This window comes from Trachypithecus francoisi, unplaced genomic scaffold (genome assembly GCF_009764315.1).
Source record: "Trachypithecus francoisi isolate TF-2019V2 unplaced genomic scaffold, Tfra_2.0 Lachesis_group15, whole genome shotgun sequence".
Classification (NCBI taxonomy): Eukaryota; Metazoa; Chordata; class Mammalia; order Primates; family Cercopithecidae; genus Trachypithecus; species Trachypithecus francoisi.
In genome coordinates, this window is record NW_022681460.1 from 17,951,505 (window position 1) to 17,977,029 (window position 25,525).

At 40.7% G+C, this 25,525-nt stretch overlaps 1 protein-coding gene and 2 long non-coding RNA genes across 4 annotated transcripts in view; 1 reads left to right on the forward strand and 2 right to left on the reverse strand.

Annotated features, from left to right (window-relative positions):
• SLC35F1 (solute carrier family 35 member F1) overlaps nucleotides 1-10,960 on the forward strand; it is a 411,079-nt gene extending 400,119 nt beyond the window's left edge. Inside the window, exons 8-9 of the mRNA XM_033234406.1 lie at nucleotides 9,585-9,810; nucleotides 10,690-10,960. Of these exons, the coding sequence (XP_033090297.1) occupies nucleotides 9,585-9,809 (225 nt within the window). The 3' untranslated portion in view covers nucleotide 9,810; nucleotides 10,690-10,960. The remainder of the gene's footprint in view (nucleotides 1-9,584; nucleotides 9,811-10,689) is intronic.
• On the reverse strand, nucleotides 235-13,441 carry LOC117096988. Of its 2 annotated transcripts, XR_004442745.1 has the most exons (4): nucleotides 11,455-13,441; nucleotides 3,124-3,194; nucleotides 2,403-2,517; nucleotides 235-851 (listed from the first exon to the last, which is right to left on the reverse strand). It is a non-coding gene; the product is annotated as an uncharacterized LOC117096988 (long non-coding RNA). The 2 variants fall into 2 exon arrangements; XR_004442746.1 differs by lacking the exon at nucleotides 2,403-2,517 and having other exon boundaries at nucleotides 11,455-13,440.
• A 1,063-nt stretch (nucleotides 13,442-14,504) lies between these two features.
• Nucleotides 14,505-25,525, reverse strand: part of LOC117096989 — a 66,276-nt gene continuing 55,255 nt past the window's right edge. Inside the window, exon 3 of the long non-coding RNA XR_004442747.1 lies at nucleotides 14,505-14,596. This is a non-coding gene — a long non-coding RNA (uncharacterized LOC117096989). The remainder of the gene's footprint in view (nucleotides 14,597-25,525) is intronic.

The window sequence follows — 25,525 nt, forward strand, 5'->3', positions numbered from 1 at the left end:
ACCTGTTGTTTCCTGACTTCTTAATGATTGCCATTCTAACTGGTGTGAGATGGTATCTCATTGTGGTTTTGATTTGCATTTCTCTGATGGCGAGTGATGACGAGCATTTTTTCATGTGTCTGTTGGCTGTATGGATGTCTTCTTTTGAGAAATGTCTGTTCATATCCTTTCCCCACTTTTTGATGGGGTTGTTTGATTTTTTCTGACACAAAGTCCTTAAATGATGATGTTCACTCTTTTCCTTCATATCCTTTAATATTATGATGTAAAGTCAATGTTATATAATATTATATAATAAAGAGACAAGGGTAGGAAGAAAACAAATATATTTGCTATATATACACACACATAAATGTGTTCATAACAAGGAAGAAATATTTATTTATGACAATTACAGTCCTCGTTTCTGTAACTGGTCACATGGTTGCAGCTGGTGTGTTCTTCCACTGTGGTGTTTCTGTGTTCCCTTTGCCTTCAACTGGTCATGGTTATTTACTTCGTGAAGTGACCCCAAACCTTCATTTCTGAAGGGTCAGGGACATTAGTAGTACTGCCTGGATTGATTTATTGTAGTTTCCATTGACTTTTATCACAGGTCATGATAATCCTAAGAGATGCCCTAAAGGATCTCCTCCTGTATGCCAGAGAGGCTCTTCCTTACTTCCCTGGTAAAGTAGTTGTCCAGTTTCCCCTTGGTAATTGAGATCAGCCACCCAGACACAACTGAAACTCTCTTCTTTGCCTATTGTTTCAGAAGCATGAGGAGCCCAAAGTGGCCGGGTGGCAGCCTTAACTTTCAGTGCATGGAATCTTTGTTCTGTCTTCTGGCAGAAGCGTTCTTCTCTCTGACCCTAAAATTTTAAGATCAACAGAGCAAAGGTTGCAGTGACAGGAAGCAAAAATTTTGCTAGTGGCTAACAGAGCTAATAGAAAATGATGACACTTCCATTTCCACCCCTTGATTCCATTGTAATGGGGCAGGAGTCTCTGTGGTCTGCTGAGCTGCTACAAACTCACTCAGTCTTTCTCCCTGGCTTTAAAATTCAATCTCTTACAAAATTGCTCTAGCCCAGCATGTACCTCTGTGTTTTGCAGAAGGAAAATAGATGTCTTGTGATGCAAAAGTCCAAACGGAGTGAAGGCCACTGCTCAGTGTGCCTCCCACACAAATGTAATGTCTTTTTGACTACTGATAATAAGAAGGATGCACGGGAAGGTGACATAAATGAGCCATTGAATGGCCTTTGTTGTAATCGAGCCTATAATTAAACACTCCCACAGAGTAAGCTCCTCTGTTCCACTTCTGACTTGGCTATTATGGCTTCTCTTTTTTGCTGGAATGCAGAAAATAGAAATCTATGTGAACAGGGATTTCTATCAGTTCATCAGACCAAGTGAAAATGTCTGTTTGTCATATAAAAGATAATGGCAGAAATCCATTTTTAGTTCTCGATTGCTGTACTCATGTGTGAAATTACCCACAGGGGAAGATATTTGCCTATAAAAGAACCCTGACTGGCCTTAGATGTGATTGGCTGCACAAATTATACTGCCAAATGAATTGGTTTTGCAAACTAAACAGAAGTCCTCATAAACCAAACTGGGATTGCAGCTCAGAGCACAGCCTTGCCCTGGGTGAGGGCATAGGCACACAGAGGCAAGGGCCCTGGTTGCTGCTTCTCTTTGCTTTAACAACACAATGCTTGGAGATTAAATCATTTCCCAAGTATTTAAATCTTAGCAGTGACTTGGTTTTCTGATACGGATACAGAATCCATTTGGCATTCTGACTAAGGCACTCGTTTGTTTATTTTTGTCTTGATTAAATTAACATGAATCGAGATTCAAATTCTCAAACTGGAGAAAGAATGGGAGGCAGGGGTTTGTGGGGGTCATTATTCTTAGTCTCTAAAGACAACTGGTTTTGGTATTTGTCGGTAGATTATGTGACTTTCCCGTATTTCATATTTTGCATTGAATGACCTAGAAGAGCAACATATCACAATATTTAACCAGAAAGATTTAGTCCTTTTTATTCTAACAAAAAAAGGAAATAAGGAAAAAAAGAAAAGAGGAGAAATAAGGGACATGAGAATAGGAGACAGAGCAATAATTGAGGAGTTTGAAAGTATTTGAAAAAGCTCTGGTCTCTTCTGGCAATTTATTTCCAGTTCAGTAAGCCCAGAAGCTGAACTTTTGCATTTTTAATATACTTCATAATAATAAAAATGATCTTGTTAGTTTAGTGCACAGCCAAAATTAGGAGGTCAGGCATCAACTTGTTTGTGTTGGTTTTTCCGTGGAGCCAGGTCCGTCTAGTTGTCTTGGCCTGAATAGCAATTGGCTCAGGCCCAATGGCAATAGATCAGGACCTGGCAGAGCTTTTCGTCCCAGGGTCTTACCGTTACAGGCCACAGCTTACAGCGTGCTCAGCACTGACCAACATCCTCTTGTCCTACACCAAGCAATTGTACCCAAGCTCCCGGTATGGTCCTCAGCCCTCTGAGAAGCACAGGGCTGCCAAGAGATGAGCTGTATTATCAATGCTGAATTGTCCTCTCCCTCCCCATAAGGACACGCAGAGAGTTGGCTTCATTTCTTCTAAGATAGTTGCCAAAAGGTCCACCCTTTAATTCACATATAAAGTGGGACTCCCCTTTTAGTTATTCTTCACTATAGCAGCATTACATTGAATGAATGATTTATTCTTAATTCACATGTTACTTTAATTTAGTCACTGATGGATCTTTAAAACTACTCTGGTACCCAGAACCTCCAAACTGGTAATCTGCTTCCAATTTAAACAGAATTGGGCTTATTTATTCCTTCTTGATCTAGAAGTTATGGTTAGTGTGCAAGTTGATTTATTTTCATATGTGCATTTTATTTCACAGAGTAGGTAAGTAAAGGACACTTTGTCTTACATGGCAAAGAATAAGCAGGGCAGTTTTCACAAACTTAATTAAAAGTCTCACTTTTCCCAGGAATAATGTGCCTGTTGAAATTAACAGACCAATCTCTCTATGTGGAAATTCTCCCTAGTAGCTCCTAAACCCACATTTTCTGGGTTGTGCTATGTAACATTGAGAACGACCAATCACTGCAAGGTATTTTTCTACTTACCCATGATTGCATTGATTTTGAAGCAACTGTTAAATTTGCAGATTCCAAGACTTTACCCTTATAGATGTTCTCTGCCAAAGAGTTAAAAATATGGGAAAGTTTAATTACATCTTTGTCTTTTTAAAAGAATAAACTGAATAACAACTAGAAAGGACATGGTTATTACGGCCACGTTATGGCCACATATCCTTCATATATGCAAAAATACCTTTTCATCAGAAGCAATGTCTAATAACACTTAGAAATATCCTTGTATTCATTTCTGTGCAGCCTCCTTAGGCAGTTCATGGACCCGTTTTAACTCTTGCCATTATCATGTTTCCAAGTAGTATGCCTGTTTCAATGGCAGGCTCATATCCAATAGAGCCTCAAAAGATAACATGTCTTTTGAAGTTTAACAGTAATAGCACCCTTGAGCTATGGTGTGAAATATTTGGTGTTTGCTTCCTCCACTCATCACAGATAGCCTTGGGAACATCTGAGGGCTTGAAAGCATTGGCCTTCGCTCATGTGTGGTACATGAGCAGCCGTCAGGGGCAGTGTTCTCTCAGGCTACTCACTGTGCTCCAGGAAAGCAAGCATTCATTATAGGAATGCACTTTCAGAAGGCAGATGGTATCAGGTCAGCAGAAGGGGCTTGTAGTGTGTGTGTGTGTGTGTGTGTGTGTGTGTGTGTGTTGTGTGTGTGTGTGTGACAGAGAGAGTATTTTTTTAAAGAGACAGCTTGTCACCCAGGTATAGTGTAGTGGCAGGACCATAGCTCACTGCAGCCTCAAACTCCTGCCTCAGCCTCCTGAGTAGCTAGGACTACACGCATGCATCACCACACCAGGCTAGGAGCCTTGAAAAAGCTACACAGAGACATATGCTTAAAGGGACTCTTTAAGGTCCACTTCCCAGGGATAAAGGAAAAAACCAGGTCCACCATGGTTTTTTGGTTGGTACATATATTCAACAGAAGTAGAGCTGAAACCCAGAGTCCACTTTGCGCCTCTCTAGGGATCACTCATGTTCTCCTCTGCTGACCTCTGCCATGTTTTCAGTCAAGCTAGAAAAAGAAAGTTACCATTGAAGCATTGCCCTCTTCTTCACATAGTCTAGTTGATGTATTTATAAATGGACTTTGAAATGACTTTCAAACCACATGGTTTTCTACTTGTATAGATTCAGGTCCATTGAAGTCATTAGTTTATTAAATTCAACTTAGAAGTTAAATGCCAAAAATAAAATGAAAATTTGGTCTGTGATGTGCTGAATGCCACAGGAACTAAATAGCAATCAAACTGACAGGCCAGCTTTCTTTCTAAGAGCTAGGTTTAACTCTGGTAGGAAGTTAAAGAGTTTTGTACAGGCTTATTATCCATCCTCCAAGCCACCTCATCCTGTATAATAGCTTGTGTCTCAGTCCGATTGTTTTAAGCAGCACTCAGGGACTTTCAGTATGTACAGTGAGTGCCTTCTGACCTGTGTTCTCAAAGAGACTCAAGAAGGTGAAAAAGACAGCAGCAAAGTAAACAGCGTCTGCAATATGGTCGTGTTAATACAGGATTTATCCTTTCTCAGATTCTTAAGGCTTCCAGTTAGATAAAATGCAGGAACAAGTGTGTCTGCAGCACAGAAAAAACAGCATATTCTAATGGCTACAGTTTGCAAAGGGAAAGCCCTCCAAGTACACTTTGGACAGCAAGTAGCCCCTGCTCTCCAGTGGAGACAGCCAGCCTCTGCCTGAGCTTCCCTTACCTGTAACTCAGAGACAACTTTCAGTCCTCATGTAGCATTCCAGAGAAGTTCCTGTTCTCTTTACTTGGGGAGGTAGAAATAAGTATTTCTTTGCAGTTAGTAAGTTAAGCAGCCTAGATTGTGCAATATTTTTGTCTGATCGATTGATTTTTGAAATGAATGCTCTACAAGAAAAGTGCACCATCCAGAATAGGGGGTCATTCTATTAGGTATCCCTGATTCAATTTTCTTTTTCAAGTGAAGCTAAAAAGAGGGAAAAATAAAACTTTTTTTTACTTTTTTTTGTTTTTGAGACGGAGTCTGGCTCTGTCGCCCAGGCTGGAGTGCGGTGGCCGGATCTCAGCTCACTGCAAGCTCCGCCTCCCAGGTTTACGCCATTCTCCTGCCTCAGCCTCCCAAGTAGCTGGGACTACAGGCGCCCACCTCGTCGCCCGGCTAGTTTTTTGTATTCTTTAGTAGAGACGGGGTTTCACTGTATTAGCCAGGATGGTCTCGATCTCCTGACCTTGTGATCCGCCCGTCTCGGCCTCCCAAAGTGCTGGGATTACAGGCTTGATACTTTTATTTTTTAAGAAGCAAACCTTTCTCTCTACATTTATAACATTCAGCATTTATCCTGATTAATCATAATGCTTGCTTGACTGCTGTCTTTTTGGGCTTGTATCTAAAATGAAAAATTTCTCTACCATTTATTAATAAAGCCTATTGGGTGACTTCCAAGATACTTCCATCATATAAAATCCCATGCTCTCTATCTTTGGAGCTATTTTTTGACTGAATTCCATATGAATTAAATAGAAGTGCATTAAAAATAAACTATGTGTTATTATGCTAAAGCTGTGTCCCAAGAAAACAATTCTGTAATGAATTTCTCACTCAACCTGATGGCTCCATGTCCAAAAAAGGGATGATCCTTTAAGCAGTACATTAAAGTATCATTTTTTTTTTTTTTTTTTTTTTTGAGGCGGAGTCTCGCTCTGTAGCCCAGACTGGAGTGCAGTGGCGCAATCTCGGCTCACTGCAAGCTCCGCCTCCCGGGTTCCCGCCATTCTCCTGCCTCAGCCTCCTGAGTAGCTGGGACTACAGGCGCCCGCCACCTCGCCCGGCTAGTTTTTTTTTTTTTGTATTTTTAGTAGAGACGGGGTTTCACCGTGTTAGCCAGGATGGTCTCGATCTCCTGACCTCGTGATCCGCCCGTCTCGGCCTCCCAAAGTGCTGGGATTACAGGCTTGAGCCACCGCGCCCGGCCTAAAGTATCATTTCTTACAATGGTGAGGGCATTAGCTTTACAAAATTTAACAGTATGTTCTTTGTCATATTGATCAAGTCTGAAATCATAAATGGAGAGGAATCCAATCCTTCTACCTGGATACTCTGTATTCAATCCTTTCCTGTCTCTACCACTACATTATTTCAATTGCCAAATCCTGCCCACCCCAAGTTTGTGACATCTCTATGCCAGTCCACTGATCAGCAGCCCCTGAGTCATCTGTCCAGACTCTAGCTTTCTTCATTGTCTCTTCCAACTCATCGTCCTATCACACTCCTCTGACTGACCCCAGGTTTGAAGATGATTTTTGGAGTCAATGATTGTAGGTTCATACTAGGACTTCCTTCTTAACGGGTTTTTGTTGAGCATTTTATGTACTAGAAAGGCATTGCATTATCTAGTTTAAAGCTAAAATGTTTGAACTACTCCACTGGTACAGGCTGATTTTTTTATTATGTTTCTTTCTTTCGTCTGAAACTTCCCCATTATTCATTCAAGATAAAAAAAAGAAATAGCAGATAATATTTAGTAGATGTCTACATGGTGCCAAGCTCTGTACTTGGCATTGGTCAAACAAGACACAACCTCGTAATCAAGAGACTATTGAAAAAAGACAATTTAGGCCAGGTGCGGTGGCTCACGCCTGTAATCCTAACACTTTGGGAGGCCAAGCAGGCAGACAGCTTGAGCCCGAGAATTTGAGACCAGTCTGAGCAACATGGCAAAGCCCTTGTCTCTACAAAAAATAGCCAGGCATGGTGGCAGGTGCCTGTAGTCCCAGCTACTCGGGAAGCTGAGGTGAGAGGATCACATGATCCCAGAAGGTTGATGTTGCAGTAAACCATGATTGTGCCACTGCATCCAGCCTGGGTAACAGAGGTGAAACCCTGTCTCAAGAAAAAAGAAAAAAAAGGGCCGGGCGCGGTGGCTCAAGCCTGTAATCCCAGCACTTTGGGAGGCCGAGACGGGCGGATCATGAGGTCAGGAGATTGAGACCCTCCTGGCTAATACAGTGAAACCCCGTCTCTACTAAAAATACAAAAACTAGCCGGGCGAGGTGGCGGGCGCCTGTAGTCCCAGCTACTCGGGAGGCTGAGGCAGGAGAATGGCGTAAACCCGGGAGGCGGAGCTTGCAGTGAGCTGAGATCCGGCCACTGCACTCCAGCCTGGGCGACAGAGCGAGACTCCGCCTCAAAAAAAAAAAAAAAAAGAAAAAAGAAAAAAAAGACAATTTAATCAATGATTATATCAGATTATTATGATATATCAGTATTAGTATGATAAAATAAGTGCTATAGTAATAAGAGAAAAATAATAAGAATGAAGCTAATGTCAATTGAATGTTCGCAGCAAGATAGAAACTGTGATAAGTGTTCTACATGCCTTATCGAATCTAATCTTTTAACCACCCTATAATAGGTGTGCTTTACTGATAAGGAAGCTTGGACCTGGAAAGGTTAAGAAATGTGTCCAGAATTGAAGCTAGAAGGTGGTAGAGCTGAGATCTGAAGCCAGCTTGGTGGTTAGAATGTAGGGATAACTATACAGTGCTCATTCGTCGCCTCTCTACCTCCACATACTGCAGTAGAGGCAGGTTCACACCTAAGACCCTTTGCTTGAAACTAGAGACATATGAGTGGAGTTTTGAAAGTGAAAGTAATTAATAAAATATTTGAAGTGATGGTAATGTTAGGAACAGACCTATTTCTTTCACCGAAGTTTCAGGTAAAGGGTGAAACTCCTGAATATAGAATTTCAGGAAGCAAGTTTGAGTGTAAATAGGTTTTCTGAGATCATACGTGACTGTACTGTTAGTGTTCTTCTTTTTCTACCATTTTATTTTACAAATTTATGAATCAAAGAATAAGGCACATTTATTTTCATTGGGAAAAGTGAATTATGTCAAGTTAATTAAGTGAAGCTGTTACAAGCTGAGTCTAGTACATAAATCCTTGTGAAGTAGGGTTATCATATGGTTTCAATGTGAAAAATAAAGGAATTGAGGGACAGGGTGTGGAGTGCTCTAGAAAGAAAATCAGAAAAGCATCTTCAGTCTTAGCTCCCTTGCTGCTGCAAAAAGAAAGAAAGAAAACAACACTGTAGCAGGGACATTTAGTTGCAGGGATACCTTTTTTTATGAGCCATTTTCAAGACTCCCTTTCCTATTATTGAACTACATTTAGAGCCATCTTTTAGCTCTTTATTATAGCGTTGTAACTTACTTCATAGGATCTCTGGGTCATTTTCCTGTCTTCCTTTCTTCCAACTTCCAATTAATTTTTGTCTATTTAGCAGTTTTTAGTTCTTTCAGTATTAGCATTAAAAAGGACAATAAAATTGATCCTTTTTTCCCCATGGACACACGATGTGGTCAAGACTGGGATATTAGCTATCGACTGAAATGAGATTTGGCATGCTGTAAGTGCATTGTGTTGTTTTTTTTCTATCTGTACCTGTTTGGCCACTGAGACAATTAAGTCCTAAATGGTAGGGATCAACATATTTTTCATTTCTCTTTCCCCAGTACATAGTTCAGTGTCTGATATAGAGAAGGCATATAAGAAACTATTCATTTAATGAAGGAGTGAATGAATGAATGCATGAATGAATGAAACACAAGAAATGGCAATACTCATATTGTTACCATACTCTTTCCCCAGTAACTACTGAAGTAACTACTTCCAGTGTAACTACTCAAGAAGGTCCAGAAGTCATAATTTTCCAAAAACATACGTAAATTCTTGCGACTTGTATAAACCAGTATTTTCTCTCCCTCTCTCCCCAAACTCTCTGAATTGTCAAGCAAGTAGATTAGGAAGCAGAATGTTGTATACACAGTCCTGTTTGGTTTTGTTTATAGATCAGTGGGTCAGGAATGGAATGTTATACTATTTCTTTCTGTCCAAGGATAATCTAATCTTGCAAAGATATGTACCAAAGTCAATAACAGTTCCTACTAGGAAGACAAATAGTGTCTGAATTGGATTAAAGTGTAATGAGGGTGCCTTGACGCAGCTGTCAGTGAGCCGTTCGTTGTTTATGGCTTCGTTACAACCCTAAAGGGGATACCTGTATTTCTCTAAGTTTAATGACGCCACAAACAACCAACTTTTTATTGAGTGATCCTGGAGAGTTTTTGCTTTTAACTTGATGCATTTTAAGTTGTGCTTAACTAGTTCTCGCACCCTACCAGATCCTCAGATTGGCACTTCAGAGACGATTAGCGAAATGTTCCTCTGTGTTAGCCACAGGGTCTAGGAAAGATAAGGGGAATCAATAGGACCAAGCCAGTTTAGGATGAGAAAATTCATTCTCCATCAAGGGTATTGGCCAACTCATCACGCTGCCTGTTCCGAGAGGAAGCAGCTCTGCCCACATCTCTCTGTGCCTCATTAATGTGTCCGTGGTTCTGCCCTGGCTGTCAAATGACTTTACTGTTGTGTTTTTTTAGTTTTCAGGACTTTATCTCCTGTCTTTCTTCACCATCCTCATTGGGCTGGTGCTCTACTCCTCCACCTCCACCTACATAGCCCAGGACCCCCGAGTGTATAAGCAGTTCCGCAATCCTTCAGGACCTGTTGTGGACTTACCGACCACAGCTCAGGTGGAACCCTCAGTCACCTACACCAGCCTGGGCCAGGAGACCGAAGAGGAGCCTCATGTTCGTGTGGCCTAGGGTGAGGCCCGCCCTGCCCACTGAGGCCAACTCATTGGCCATGCTTTTGCCCATCATCTCTGTATTGTACATAGAGAAAGGTATTTACTAGGTGCAGTTTACACAGGTGGACTGCAAGGTAGCAAATCCTCTGAAAGCTTGTGAAAGGAACAAGCTCAACATCACTGGAGACACAGGCTCTAATCCACCTGACTCGGAGAGATGCCTAGCTAATGTGTATCCTGATCACAACTCCCCTGCGTTCATTACTGTGAAAACCTTTGAATCAAAAGCAAGTACTATTGTTATTATGATTTGTATTATTATTATTGTTACTGTTATCACACCAACTTTCAGGAGGATGTTTTGTACTCCTGATGAAAACTATTGCCAGACCCACATGTAGTCAACATAAACCCCACTTTTCTATGGCAATTCACTTTTTAAGAGTCATACTTTATTTTTTCGCACAGACTATATGAGTGATGCATGCCACAGGAGCTCCGCCCCTGAGAAATTTCCTCATCCTAGGGACCTGGTGGCTAATGGTTTCCTCTGTTACCTGTTGGATTGCCTGCTCAATAAGTATTTTGTGCTGTGACCTTTGTAGGGAGGGGCAACTGACCATATAATTCTCTATTCTAGGAATAGATATAAAAGAAACATTTTAGCCTTTTTATATTTTGATCTCTGATTACTCCAGGCCATTGCCTTTCTGTTGTGCCACATGATTCTGCTAATCAAGTCCCTGTAATAACAGGATAAGGACTGTTCCATTTCTGTGGCTTTTGGGAGCCCCCAGAAATAATATAATTTGTGTTTAGGGCAATATATAATTATAAAATCTTTCTGCCCCTCCCTGTAGCCTCTCTTCAAAAACTATCTTTTCTTTTTTTTCTAGATTTCCTTAGTGATAATATGGAAATTAATCAAGGCGCTGGAAAAAGCCATGGTTCTCTGCCCTTTTAATTCTGTGACACCTTTTTAAAAATACACCAGCATGGAAATTACCTTTATTGTGGAAAATCATTGGTTGTGCCACCTCCTAACAAAGTCAAGGTGCTGATATGGAGCAGTCTTTGAAAATGGCTTAATTGATCTGGCCACTTTGCAGTGGTAATGAAGTCATCATTGAAAAAGCCTGGCATTTTGGTCATATTTGGCATCCATTCGATAACAGGTATATTGACACAACATTCTTACGGACACAGAGAATACTGCAGGATCCTGATAAGACTATGAATGATATGTCACTAGTCTAATCTGTTGCCCTTAAAATAGCCCTTTTTTCAAACACAAGAAATTAAGAAACACCACAGACCTCTATTATTTAGAATAGATTCTGTGTGTCAGTATGTAACATACTCTCTTAGTTTGGCTGACTTCAATACTGTTCAAAAAGATCCTCAATGGAGTTACAGGGTTTATAGGGGAAAAATACATGTTTATGAGACATTGGGCAATTTAAATCAATGTATGTTACACTAGCAAGCAAAGCAAAACACCAGTAGGGTCTCTGGAAAGTAAAAGGACAGACTACGGTAGAAGGACTGATCCCAGAGTGCCTGTACAAGGCCTAAATCTGGCAGGCAAAAGCATCCCACACTGTCTGTCAGCACCCACATTGCCTTTTTGCCTGCCTTCTACACTGGGTGAGTGGACTTACCCTTGGAGATGGAGAAGAAAAATTCTCTTCTCTGATATTCAGATGTAATGGTCAACTCAGTTCAGCCCCCTAGGAAACAAACATGTTTTATTTTCCATGGGGAAAGTATCAGCGTTAAAGCTCTATCAAATCAAAACAACCGCGCCAACATCATCTCTCTGCTACCTTTAAACCAATTAAATACCTTTCTCTGAATATTTTGTCCATTCAGATCCGAAGACCTTTAAAGACTGTGGTTTTATTTTTGTGTTTACATTCCTTTGGTTTGAATAATTTGCTTGATTTATTGCATTTTTAGTATTTATTTTAAGCCAGATGTTTTCGTCTTTGATTCATTTTTATGACATTAATTTGTAGACACTTAGTAAAGTCTTATGAGAAGCAAGTGGATGAAATTATTTCCAAGTCCACTCAGTAGACTGAAGTTTTTTAAAAATATAAATTTCCAAAAAGTTTGCAATCAACAGATGGCTAAAGGTTGCCATCTGAATTATTTTATAGGATATTTTAATTGACTCCATTGTATGGAAACCAAGTGTGAATGTTAAAAGGAATTCGCTGTATACCCTTTATCATTCAGTGTCCTTGTGCTGAGACTTTCATGTCCCTGGGTGACCTCAATGTGTTGGTTTGTCTCCATTTAGAAAGGTTGATAATATATTGAATTGTTCAAGATCAGGAGTTCCAGACTGACCCTTCAGGAAAAAAAAAAAAAAAAAATTGCAAAGAACAAATTCTTTTTCCGTGTAAAAAACATTGATCCTTTGGGAATGGGGTGGGAAATGGGAGTAGGACAACATTAACTTTAGCTGTTTTAGTTTCTGAGATTTCATAACCTCAGTAGACACCAGCAAAAATTTCAGTTTTTAAGTCCACAATCAATCTCTCCTCAATGAATAAGACTTTAGCAATTTGTGCAGAATTTGATCGGGTAAAAGCAAACCACAATTCTCCTAAACCCTGCTAGAGATTAAGTGGTGGTTCTCACTTCCTCAGTGAAAACTTGCACTGGGGACAGCGCTTGCCTTGGTCAGACCTTCCCACATCTACAGACTCTCAAATACATGACCAGGTGACCAAGCAATGGAAAAATTTGCACCACCATGTCCCATGAAATTGTTTCAATGTTTAGTTTAGATATTGCTAACTTGTGCTATTAACCTTTTGACAAGCGTGTAGTATTGTTTGTTTTGGGTTTCTTTTTGATTTATAACTATTTAGTAGTCCCCAGCTAGCTACCAGTACAGATTTTACCCCATGGGTAGGATTCTATTGTTAAGCTACATAACAAAGCACACTAATTCTGACAACACTACAAATGGAAAATACGAACCAAAAAAAATTTACACCGATAAGTTCAACAAACTGTCCATTTTTGATATTTGCATGCTCCCCTATGGACTGGCTGTGGCAATGTAATGCCTGTATAATGTTTTCAAATAAAAATAAATGCTTTATGAAAGCACCGAATTCTTGGTTTTCTTTTGTGTTTGTCTGCACTATGACAACCATGGAAGCAGCTCCCTTGGGATGCTAGAAATAGCAACAAAAGTACATGGCTGGGTACATGTCAAAATAAAAACCAGAAAGAAAATATTTCCAAATTAGGAAGGGCACAATTGGTCTCAGAACTATAGTTTCAAAAGCCAAATTAAACATGTTCATAGTTTGCAAAGTTAATTATTTACCTGGGTACATAAGAACTCTCTGGGGCTTCAAGCCCACATTTAAAACACATGTAAGACAATATAAATTTACCCCCAAGAAACGGTTCCTCATAAAGAAGAAAGTTCTGTGTATGCTGGCCTTGGCACACAACAGACTTAACAGATGAGCATTCTTCCAGGGTGCAATGTTTATGAAGCAGAGATTCCTCATATTTCTGCTCAGAACTTACACAGCATCTTATAATCATCCCTCCTCCACTAATTGCTGTCACTTTGCAACCCCATAAGTACCTAGACTGTAAATACATTGACATGTTCTTGTCAATTTTTGCAATCAGACCTCAAAAATTAAATAAGCCAAGAAGACTGTGTGTCTGAGTTATATATTAAGAATAATATTTAAAGAAAACATTCATTTTTCAGGAAAAAAGGAATTGTAGCACACTAAGTGCTTTATAAAGTGCTCTCAGGTTGAGATCCATCATGAGCTGGTTTTATAAATAGTTGGAATAGCATGTACTTAACATAAATAATTTGCTTGAGAAATGTGACACTCAGTTTAAATAAGTTTTTTTCCTTGAAAAAATGTAAATCTTTCTCTAAAGTATTGTTTACTTCCATTTAGTAAGCTCTTTCATCAAAGACGAAATAAAGTTGAACTTCAGCCTAGCCTCTGTCCAAATGTCCAGCAATTCCAGTTGATGGGGGCTCAGATCGTATATACAATAAATGTACGTCATGTTTCCCCAATGAATTAAGATTTGTTTTCTTAAGAGAAAGAACTGGGTTTTCTAAAGAACTTGAAAGTTCTTGCAATAGTAAGATAAGGAAGCACTTGAGTGATTCTCATGACTATTTAGCATGAGAGAAAAATAGAAACAAGTAAAATTCAGCAGGAAGGCTGTAATTTATTGTCTTGATGTTCCACAAGAAAACAAATCGTAATGTCTAAAATAACAGGAGCTGAAATTAGATCCAGTTTATATATTTTCAGTGCCCAGCAAAACACCTTGCACATGGAAGACACTCATTCATCTTGTTTTAAAGGAATCAAGCTTCTAAACCATAAATACAAAGCACAAGGGTAAGAATTCTATTACAAAATGTTCCCTTTCTTCTTCTATTACTCTTGAGTACTTTGTTTTTCTGTAAAATTCCTGCATCTTGGAAAGGAAGAAATCACCATGTCCACTTAAATGCACCCTTCTAGGGAATTTTTTACAATCGCTTACAATATTTGGCCCTTCAAATTCAGGCCCAAGGTATGAAATAACAAAGCAAAGTTTTGTTTTGTTTTCTCCTGCAAATAGTGTTTTGAATTTATAATATTCCTTCTTAGTATATACACCTATCTTTCTTTTCTTCCTTTTTTCCTTGATTTCTTCTCTTTCTTTTGTTTATTTTTCTTTCTTTTTTCTGCAAGCATAAACAGAGGGTTCACTGTGAGCCACCTGCTAGGCAGGTCCTTTCATTGTCTATGTGGCTAAAAAAAAAAAAAAAAGGAAAAGAAAAAACATTTAATTCAAAAAAATTGTAATACAGCTGGAAAGCCCTTCCCCTACCAGATGGCCTTTCATCGGTGCCTGAAAGGACAAACCATTGTGCATCACTTTTCAGACAGCCAGACAAGTTGCCTCCAAACACCACTGCAGCCTGATTAACAAGGAAAGCTAATGATCAGGGTGGAGGTCTCTGCGAATAGGCTCTAAGACTAGGGCCATCCATCTGGATGGACAAAGGCCTGGTGTGGACAAAACTAAAATCTGTAAAAGCATGCAAATGAGCTTGTTCACTGAGCCTCAGCATTAGAGCTGGGACCAATCCCATAACACTTGAAGAATAATTTCAGGACAGATAAAAGTAAATACTACTTTACACAATGGAGAATAATCTTCCTGAACTCACTGCCTCATACTGCTGGTATAGGTTAAAAATGTTAAGTGTTAGGTCACATAATAGATGACAGAGCTACAAGGGAACATTAAGTAAGCTGAGTATGCAATTCATTATCCAATGGTTGGCACTTTCAAAAGTGAAAGTAGGCACTCAATAATGATGCGTGGACAACAGGTGTAGACCTGGTCCATCCCAGATGAACCTGCCTGTGTGGTCACTGGCTTTAAGAAATGCACTGGTCCTGCCCTCCCCCTGGGAGGCCAGCAGCATGGCGGATTGCTGCATCTTCCTGACACTAGCTGCCACTGTCTGCAGCAGAACGGCAGGGTGGAGGCAACCACCTGCTCACAATGGTAAGGGTGTTTGTAGATTCTTAGTGCTGGAGGGCAGCACGCTGGCCTCAGCCTGACTGTTCAGACCTCCTCCTTTGAATCATCTATGGCCAGGGTTGGTAGAGCAATGAGAGGAGTTCCAATGGTGGTATCTCAAGTATCCTCCCTGCTGTTTCATTGCTAAATGTGTAAAAATGTAAAAAAGCAAGAAAGAAACAGGTGACCCTAAAAGAGGCAGTACTGCTGGAATTATTTACAATTATTCATAAATTACAGTAGAAGCCTACACACCCATCCATTTCAAGAAATGCTGATGACAAATAAACGCCTGCATAAATGAATGCATAGCTCCCATGAGAGGAAGAAATAGATTCCCAGGCACTGAAGAGTAGATGACTATGGCAGTTGATCAAAACCATCATTCACTCAACTTTTTCCCAGCAGGGTCCACAAATACCAGTTCTGGAACTTTGGGCTAGTAGGTTGAAACATGGGGTGATAATGTCTATTTTTGTGCAAAGTTGGGTCTCGTTAATGCCTTTCTTGGCCTTGTCTTTATAGGCAGGGAGAATTACTTCGTAGCACCTGAAGAGGTTTGATAAATTTTAAGTAACAGTAATAATTGCAGTTTCACAGATGGTTGGCCACTTGCCAATTTCACAGCAAACTAGTAAAGCAATAAGAAAATCTACTTGCTCTTAAAATGACTACTATTCTAAATGAAATTACTAAAGAGAGAGGAAATGAGCTAATCACTGGAATAATCAAAACAGTGTCATTATGGGACTCCCTGTGAGCTTTTGTTTGAATTCTCTAATGTGGTTTTTGGCATTAAATAGGATTTTAAACGCTAAATAGGTCACACTTACATACAAATGGTTGAGTGAATCACATAACTGTTTTATGTTCCCCAAGATTCTGCTTATCAGGCTGCCTTTTAATTAAAAGGAAAATTGTCAGGGATAGAGGATAACTCAACGTGGGGAATTTGGTATCCTTAGCTGAAGACTACGACTTCACTTTTTATTCGCTTTTCAATTCACAGTCGTGATTTCCAAACAACATGAAATTCATTTCATTTTAGTCACAAGCTTAGACACAGAATTTGAAAGCTGGAGGAATTGGAGATCATTTTGTTGAAAAATCTCAAGTCCAGTCATTTTATGGCATGTGTGAAGATGGCTTAGCTAGAAAGAGAGATGTTTAGCCTTGAGAAATAACAGCCTTATCCACTACTGGCAAAATTCTGCGGATAACACAATAGTGTGTAAGTCCTTAGTTAGGAAGGCTGCTCTGTGATCACTAGAAATGAAGGTCAGAGAGCAGAATGTAGATCCTTCCCGCTAAGCGGCCCAGAGCAGCTTCTCAGGCACTTGGATAAGAGGTCCTTAGGAGGATCCCTGTTGCCAACCAACTTTTAAGTGTAATCCCAAAGAAAGAAGAAAGAAAAAACATGTGGTACATGCCCATGGTGAATTGCTTTTGTCCTTCTGGATTGAGTCCTTCTAGGAAAATTTGCAGTTGGGGAATTGTCCCACTGCTATTCCTACTCAACACACAAGTGTCAGAGGGGTCGCTGGCACTGGCCTTGCCCATGTGACTCCCCAAACCAGACATGCCACTAGAGCTGCAACTGTCCATCTGTAACTGCCGAAGCCGGGGTTGAGAGCCCACTGCTTCCATGGGGATTTCTCATCCCTAGACGTGCACTAGCTGCCACTCACTATATTCGCCAATGGCCTGTATCAGGTCAGCATCTCTTGTGAGGCTGCTGCCCTTAGAAAAAAATTCAGCTGCCACTGAATGAAAACCAACTTGACTGTAAAGTGAAGGAGTGTCTATTTTCCTGCTGAGCCACATGAACCACTCGGTCAAGCGGTAAGGATGTGGGGAGATGAAAATCATCGAGCAAGAGGTCAAGATCATTGGAGCTTTGAAATTTTAAAAGCAACAGCTGTCCCTACCTGTCCTGAGAAGTACACCAGAGTCTCTTTACAACCCTCTAAACAGGAGCACTATAGGGTCACTGCCTCCTACTCTTGGGTTAGTGAGGTGCTTTTTGTTTTTTTTGTTGTTGTTGTTTTGTGTGCGTGTGTGTGTGTTTGGTAAAAACACCCTTCCAACAATTTCCCTTGTAGTTGGTTGAATGGCTTCCTTTGGTCTGTAATATTTCTGTAACATAATCTCTTTTCCTTGACTTTTGACATTGTAAAGAAATAGACTTTTATGTACTAATGCAATTTTCATTATTTCCATTATCATGATAAAGTAGAGTATCTTCTTCTGGCTACAGTGTAATTCCCATCTATTTCTAATGCCATTGCAGTAGCGTCTGCTTTCTGGCACCTTCGTATGATTTGTGTCTATTCTTCCTAAAATGATTGACCCAGCTTCACTGCAGCAGTCCACATTTGCTGCCATCTTCTCAGCTTGGCCTTTCTACTTCACTAGTTCATTCATGGTGACAGCTTCTTTGAGCATTTCAAGAAAATGGTTTTCTTTACTTTAGAACTTAATTGTAACCATCTTTGATATTTTATCTTAAAATTCATTTAAGAAGAGAAGAAAACTCCACTAAGCATGAATATATCTCAAATATCTCTAGGCTTTATGAACATTTGTTTTAAAAAATTGAATCAAATTAGCTTTTTTAACATCACTCTGCAGCCAAGCACAGTGGCTCACGCCTGTAATCTCAGCACTTTGGGAGGCTGAGGCAGGTGGATCACAAGGTCAGGAGTTTGAGACCAGCCTGACCAACATGGTGAAACCCCGTCTCTACTAAAAATACAAAAATTAGCCAGGCGTGGTGGTGCCCGCCTGTAATCCCAGCTACTCAGGAGGCTGAGGCAGAGAACTGCTTGAACCCAGGAGGCGGAGGTTGCAGTCAGCCGAGATTGTGCCACTGCACTCCAGCCACCTGGGCGACAGAGCGAGACTCTGTCTCAAAAAAAAAAAAAAAAAAAAAAAAAAATCACACTGCATATTCATTAAATGAACACTCTGGCTCCTGAATGACAATATTTTAAAACCAAATCATGGCCTTAACAGATTAAAAATTACTATTTTTTTCAATGTCCTTACCTGTCAACACTATAAGATTCCCACATTAGCAGAATACTGTGAAATATTTTACTGATAGTGAAGTTGGCACATGCCATCTGTCCTGAAAATGGACATTATTTTCTTCAATGGAATCATTAGCTATTTTAATTAACTTTCTCTTATATTTTCACTTCCAACATTTCAAAAAAAATATTATATTACTTTTTAATTCATCCAAAGAAATATTCTTGAGGGGAAATTATAACCAGGTGTAATAATGTAGAGACTATAATATATAACAAGTAATTCTGACTTGTATGCTATCTTGATTACAATGAACTGAAAGTTTTCCCTTTTTCTTATATGCTTTAATCATTAGAAGAACGAAATTATAAATAAAAACGTTAATTTTAACAATGAATATCCAAGAAGTTAATAAGGTTAGGCCCCAAAACCAACCTAAATAAGAGTTTTGGTTAAAGTGAGATATTTTCCACCAATCCAGGTTCTGTCCATGACTGGCTGACTTGCAGGAAGTGGACAGGGGTAGACAGGGATCCTGACAGACTTAGTTCAGCTCACATGTTCAGCTGTGTGGTAAAAAAGGTGCCAGCAAAGCCATGTGCCATGCCTCCCATGGAGGCAAACTCAAGATGATGGGAAGAGAATCCAGGTTAATAGAGATAACCTGGGACACCTTCTATTAGCCCATAATTACCCCTGATAGTGTTCCTGTTTGGAGTTACCATAAAGAAATCCAAAACCTATCTCTACATGTAGACTTGAGACCATCTTTAAGCTACTTGCTTACAGATTAAGTCCTATTTGAGTTATGAACACTAGGTGAAGATTTCCTCCACAGAAGGAAATTTGAAAATTCTTCCACCTCTACCCCTCTGTAACTTGATCCAGTAACAAGGTCTATTTTTACTTTAAAGAGATGTGTTTCTCTTCATGTTCTTCACTTGAACATCTCATTCCAGCTGTCAGTCTCCAGCAAAGATGTCAACTCAGGGTGCCAAGATTTCGCTGGGAAGCACAAGACCAACTAATAACAAGACCAAAGGCATTGATTTGGCCCAGCATCCCATGGTTCAGAATGAGATGAATGCCTGAGAACAAAGCAGTCAGGTTACATTCCTCCCTCCTGAATGTAACTCTGAGAGCTGTGCTTAGGGTGATGAAATGCCCTTTTCAGTTGAGCAAATGAAATCCCTGGAACATGCCAAATCTAACGTTTCCATTTGCATCTCTAAAGAAAACCCAGTTGCTTCCTTTATAAAATCAAGCCCTGGTCCTCTGATATTGACAATTGACAATGGAGACCGTCCTGTCACTTGGGGGATAATGTGGAGCTGCAGTCATTATTGCAAGATGTTCGAGGTAAGGATGAACCTCACCCTTGGCGTCAGACCTCAAGGTGTCTATCTCTTAGATACTCTTTGCTCACTGCCAGTCTTGGAGAATCCTGGTTCAAATTTTCAGCAAGTGCATTTTTTGAAATCTATTATAGATCTCTGTGTAGTTGCAGCTATAACCAGTATCATTCATTCTACTGTGTGCTAAGCACTGGGTTAAGCATTGTGGAGATTGTCTCATTTACAAAGAAACCCTAGTGGAGGGGGAGTTGAACTTGTACCCCATTTTTATTGATGAGTTAACGGAGGCATAGATGGGTTACACAAAATGGCCAAGGTTACACAGCTAGCAAATGATGAGGCCAGGATTCCAACCCAAGCATGTCTGACTGCAAAGACAACAGAGTATGCTCTATACAAAATGTCTGATGATAGCTGAGAAAAGGGTTTAATTTGACAAAATCTTTGAGAAGCTATCCACAAAAACACAGTGATAAGAAGTGTGCACAAGAGGAATGAAGTGAATGAATTCAAGTCAAAAGTCAGTTATGTTAAAATGATTAAATCAGCTAGTGAAGAAACCTATGCCAACTATGTTAACAGCTCACTGTTGATATGGGAAATGGGTAACTGGAAAACTCCTTTTCGTGTGGTACCAACAAAAACAGCTAGTCTGAAGAAAAGAAAATAAAACAACAAACAATTTATTGGCCAACAGAAAAAAAAAAAATTAACTCTAGAAGTAGGAAGATATAGTCAGGAGTGACATCCCTGACTCCTTCAACAGGTCCCATTTCTTCCTGCTGAGGCGGCAATGTGACCTTCCCCAGCCCCGACATCTTATCTGCACCTCGTTCTGGGTTCTTCCCCCTCACTGCCTGACCTCTCAGCAGCCTGGCTCAGCTGGCCACACCCTCCTTCTGGAAACACTGCTTTTTCTGAGGTTTGTGGAACCACCATGTGGTGTTCCTGCGCCTCACAGGCCGCTCCTGCCTGGATCTTGTGTAGGATCTTCTTTCTCTCCCATAACGACTCCCTGGGGTCCCCCTGCTCTGTACTTAGTTTGCTTCTCCTTTTAATTTATATTCACTCTCACTGCTTTCAACACCAGCTTCATGCCCATGACTCACACGTTGGCATCCCCAGCCAGACCTCTCTCCGCCTGCTCAACGTCACCATGTGAATGTCCAATAAACCTCTCAAACCTAATGTGTCCAAAACAGAACTCTTGATTCCCCCCAAACCCGTTCCTTCTCCAGTCCTCCCCCCATCACTTCACAACTCCCCATCTACCTGGTGGCTCAGGGGAAGTACCACAGATGCATCGTCGATTTTGTTGTCATCAGCACCCACATCCAGTGCACCAGTAAGGCTTCTCTTACAACTCCTGTCCTGAATTGGATGCCTGGCCACAACTGCTTCTGTTACCCTGGTCCAAGACACCTTGCTCTCTTTTTTTTTTTTTTTTTTTTTTTTTTTTTTTTTTTTTTTTTTTTTGAGACGGAGTCTCGCTCTGTCGCCCAGGCTGGAGTGCAGTGGCGCAATCTCGGCTCACTGCAAGCTCCGCCTCCCGGGTTCCCGCCATTCTCCCGCCTCAGCCTCCGAGTAGCTGGGACCACAGGCGCCCGCCACCGCGCCCGGCTAGTTTTTTGTATTTTTAGTAGAGACGGGGTTTCACCGTGTTAGCCAGGAGGGTCTCGATCTCCTGACCTTGTGATCCACCCGCCTCGGCCTCCCAAAGTGCTGGGATTACAGGCTTGAGCCACCGCGCCCGGCCGACACCTTGCTCTCTATCCTGAACTGTGGGAACTGCATCCTAGGTGCTCTCCCCTGTCTACCTCTCTATAATCCATTGTCTACACAACAAGAATTTCTTTTTTAACATGTAAATTACATCCTGTCATTTTCCTGTGTAAACCTCTCCAGTGTCTTCCTGTGGTCACTGGAATAAAATTCAAATGTCTTACGATGGTTCGCAGGACCCACAAAACCTGGATCCTGCTTTTTCTCCTGCATTTTTCTCCTCTCCCCTCACTCACCATAGGATACCAAGCTCCTTCCCACCTCCATGGTTCAAGCAGTTCTAGTCCCTCAACCTCCCAAGTAGCTGGGATTACAGGTGCCGGCTAAGTTTTGTATTTTCAGTAGAGACGGGGTTTCACCATGTTGGCCAGACTGGTCTCGAATTCCTGACCTGAGGTGATTCGCCCACCTCCGCCTCCTAGAATGCTGGGATTACCGGCGTAAGCCACCGCGCCCTACTGAGATTGGTATTCTTTATTCTTCCTGCTTGCACCTAACGGAGTCCAAGTGCAAATACATGAAATTTGAGGTAAGATGAGAATTCACGGCAGACCAAAGGCAGTGTGTCTCTGACCACTCAAGAAGTATTTGAGACAGGACAAAAAGAAAAGTTGGAATTGCTGTGAGTGCGAAAGGGCTCATTTCTGCTTTGCCTACCTACCCTGGCTCCACTGTTTATTTTTTCACCTTAGAAAGCTCAGAGGCAGTGATGTTTTCAGACGCTCTGACCCCCCCCAACCGCTCCCCAGACTTGGCCTGAAGTGCCATCACCAATGCCAGCACGCTACCAGCATCAGGCAGAAATTCCCCACCTGGGCCTGTAAATAAGCCTAAAATAGAGCAAGAATAAATGATGATGCTACAGCTCAAGCACTAACATTCAGTTTTTCTCAGCCTCTTCCCCTAGGCAAGTAATAAAAACATCTAGACCAGATTTAGAAGTATCCATCCATAAATCATGACCTTGCCCTGGAAACTTCATGTTTATTTATATATCTACATGGGGCCAGTGAAGCCAACTTTTATTCCTGGTATATTTTTTGATGTTTGGAACCCCAACAGCAATTATGAAAATAAATATTTATGTACACAAATATTTTTACTCGCAAAATAAGTCAGTTTTGGTGTAGTCTTTTTCAGACTTTCAATGGAAGCATATAGGCCCTTAAATGAGTAGGAATGTTTATTTCCTGGTTAGCCAAGCCAGACAAGAAATATTTACCTTCTAAATGTCACCAAATCAGTCCCCTTGTCCCCATGCCCCATTGGCATGATCCTAATTTCAGCTCACTTTATCTTTCACCTGAATAGTTGCCTCCTACTCAGCCTGTCTCTGATCCATTCTCCACTCAGCCGCTAAAGCACAATCTCCATCCAGTCATAGTCCCACTTAACGCATTTCCCTGGCTGTCCATGACAGCGTCATCCTATTGCACAACTTTCGGGGGCCACTCACATGACCCTTAAGATAAAACCTCAACTCCCACACTTCTGTTTCCTTCCCTGTTTTCTCCGTAGTACCTATGACTTTCTGACACAGTACACATTTTGTTTGTCTTTCTCCCCCAACCTGAATGTAAGTTTCCTTAGGGCAAGAATCTTGTCCATTTTGTTCCCTCCTTTATCCCAAGCATGTGTAAGAGCACCCAGGACATCGAGGGATCTCAACAAACATCAGTTGAATGAGTGGATGAATTCATGAATGAACAAATGAATGACATTCAAAAGCCCTGACCATGGTACACAAGGGCCAGTATGAGAAAATCACCACCTTGTTCTCCAGCCTCATCTCCCATGTCTCTTCACTTTGCTTTTGTATCTCAGTGAAACTGGCTTTCTTTTAGTTCATTGAACACATCCTGCTCCTTCCTGCCCCAGGGCCGTGGCACTTTCTCCCCTGCTGAAAGACTCTCCCCTCCTCTCATTTTGCCTAGATAATTCCCACTCATCCTTGGGAGCTCAGGTTAAACGTCACTTATTAGAGAAACCTTCCCTGGCTCCCAGGTGAGGTACAGGTCTAGTCCACCGGTGCATGCTTCCACGGCTCTCTGCCTTCTTAGCTCTTGTTTCCCTTCTAAAGACTGGCTGGCCAGGGTGGCTCACATCTGAAATCCTTTGGGAGGCCAAGGCAGGCAGATCACGAGGTCAGGAGTTCGAGACCAGCCTAGCCAACATGGTGAAACCCTGTCTCTACTAAAAATACAAAAATTAGCCGGGTGTGGTGGCAGGTGCCTGTAATCCCAGCTACTCGGGAGGCTGAGGCAGGAGAATTGCTTGAACCCAGGAGGCGGAGGTTGCAGTGAGCTGAGATGGCACCACTGCACTCCAGCCTGGGTGACAGAGCAAGACTCTGTCTCAAAAAAAATAAAAATAAAAATAGCTGGCTAATGTCAGTATCCTCCCTCCCAACCCTGTGGAAAATGCAGCTCATTAGGCACAATCTGGCACAGTGTCTGACCTGGAGCAGACACCCAGCAAGCTTTGTTGAATGAAGAAGAAAGACACGTTAGACTTGTTCAGTCTACAAAGGATAAAACTAGAACCAACAAGAGGAAGTTCAGGAAGACAAATTTCAGTTCAACATAAAGAAGGACTTCCTAAAAGTCACAGCTGACCCAGTATGGTGTGGCCCGTCTCAGGTGGTAGAACATGCAGGAAGGAAGCTGATGGAAACCAAGAATTGGATGGGATTTTAGATCTGATCTGTGGTTTCTACACTGAGTCTCAGGATTTGGGGACAGTCTTAAAGTCTGCCTCAAGGTTTTCTGGTGCTGCAGATTTTGCCTCTCTCTGTCTTTAGAGAAGAGAAGGTAAATTTCTGTGGAAGAGAAACCATGGGCTTCAAAATTGAACCCACAGTATATCTTACTATATTTCTTTAATTATCCATATTCTCCACTAGAGTATAAACTCTGCAAGACTGGAAAAAACATGAGACAGTTGTTTTTGTCTGAAGCAACAGAAGCAACTCTGACTACATTAAGGAAAAAGGGATTCATTGGAAGGTTTCTGACTTAGAGGTAGAATTTTGACCACATTTATGCTTCTGGTACCAACTTAAACGTCTTTGAAAGACAAAACCTGGCACATAATCACCAGGAAGCATGTTTTTTAACAAAACAAAAACATATTGTTTTAAAAATTATTTATCCCCTTCATAAATATATAGGGAGGTGAATGACTAACTTTTAACCAATAAACCAATGGCCATTTACTGAAATCTGGGCACAGAGAACAATCTATAGAGAAGAAGTAAACATTTCTATGTGAAAAATATGAAGTAGGATGACAATGTTGATGAACACTATCTCTTAAAGAAATTACTCAGCCAGAACATCAAATTCTGATAAAAAGGAAAATCAGAAAACAATTTATCTTGGGCCTGGACAATGGACTCTATACTTATGTAAAAGTGAAATAACCCTTGAAATCAAGCTTGCAACTTATTTTTAAATAAAATGAATGCAAACATTAATAAGGAAGCTCCCTGAACATTATATGAAATATTCTTATTGAATAGATATTTCTAGATTTTCTTGGCATGCAGCACAATGTACATTCTAGAGCAATAATGTCTGAAGCATGAATGCTTTTTCATGATAAAGTTTCAATTATTATAGTCCTGCCATAGTAAGTGTGCAATTCACCAAGTTGGGATTGAATCTTTTCCCTAAGTGATGAAGTCTTAAAAAAACAAACAAACAAACAAAACAAACCAAAAAGAGACAGGATTTCCTAGTAATATGAACTGAATGTGATTACTTTCCAGCACTATTGATGAAGAACAGTTGAGGGTTTGTCAGCTTAACTATCATATAAAATAAACACACTTCCATACTGAAAAATAAGGTTCCGTAAAAGAGTTAATACAAATTCTTAAACACAAATTTTAAGAAGCATTTTCATCTCTTTTGTGACTCATCAGTGTTATCCCCACTGTATTAGGGTTCTCTAGAGGGACAGAGCTGAT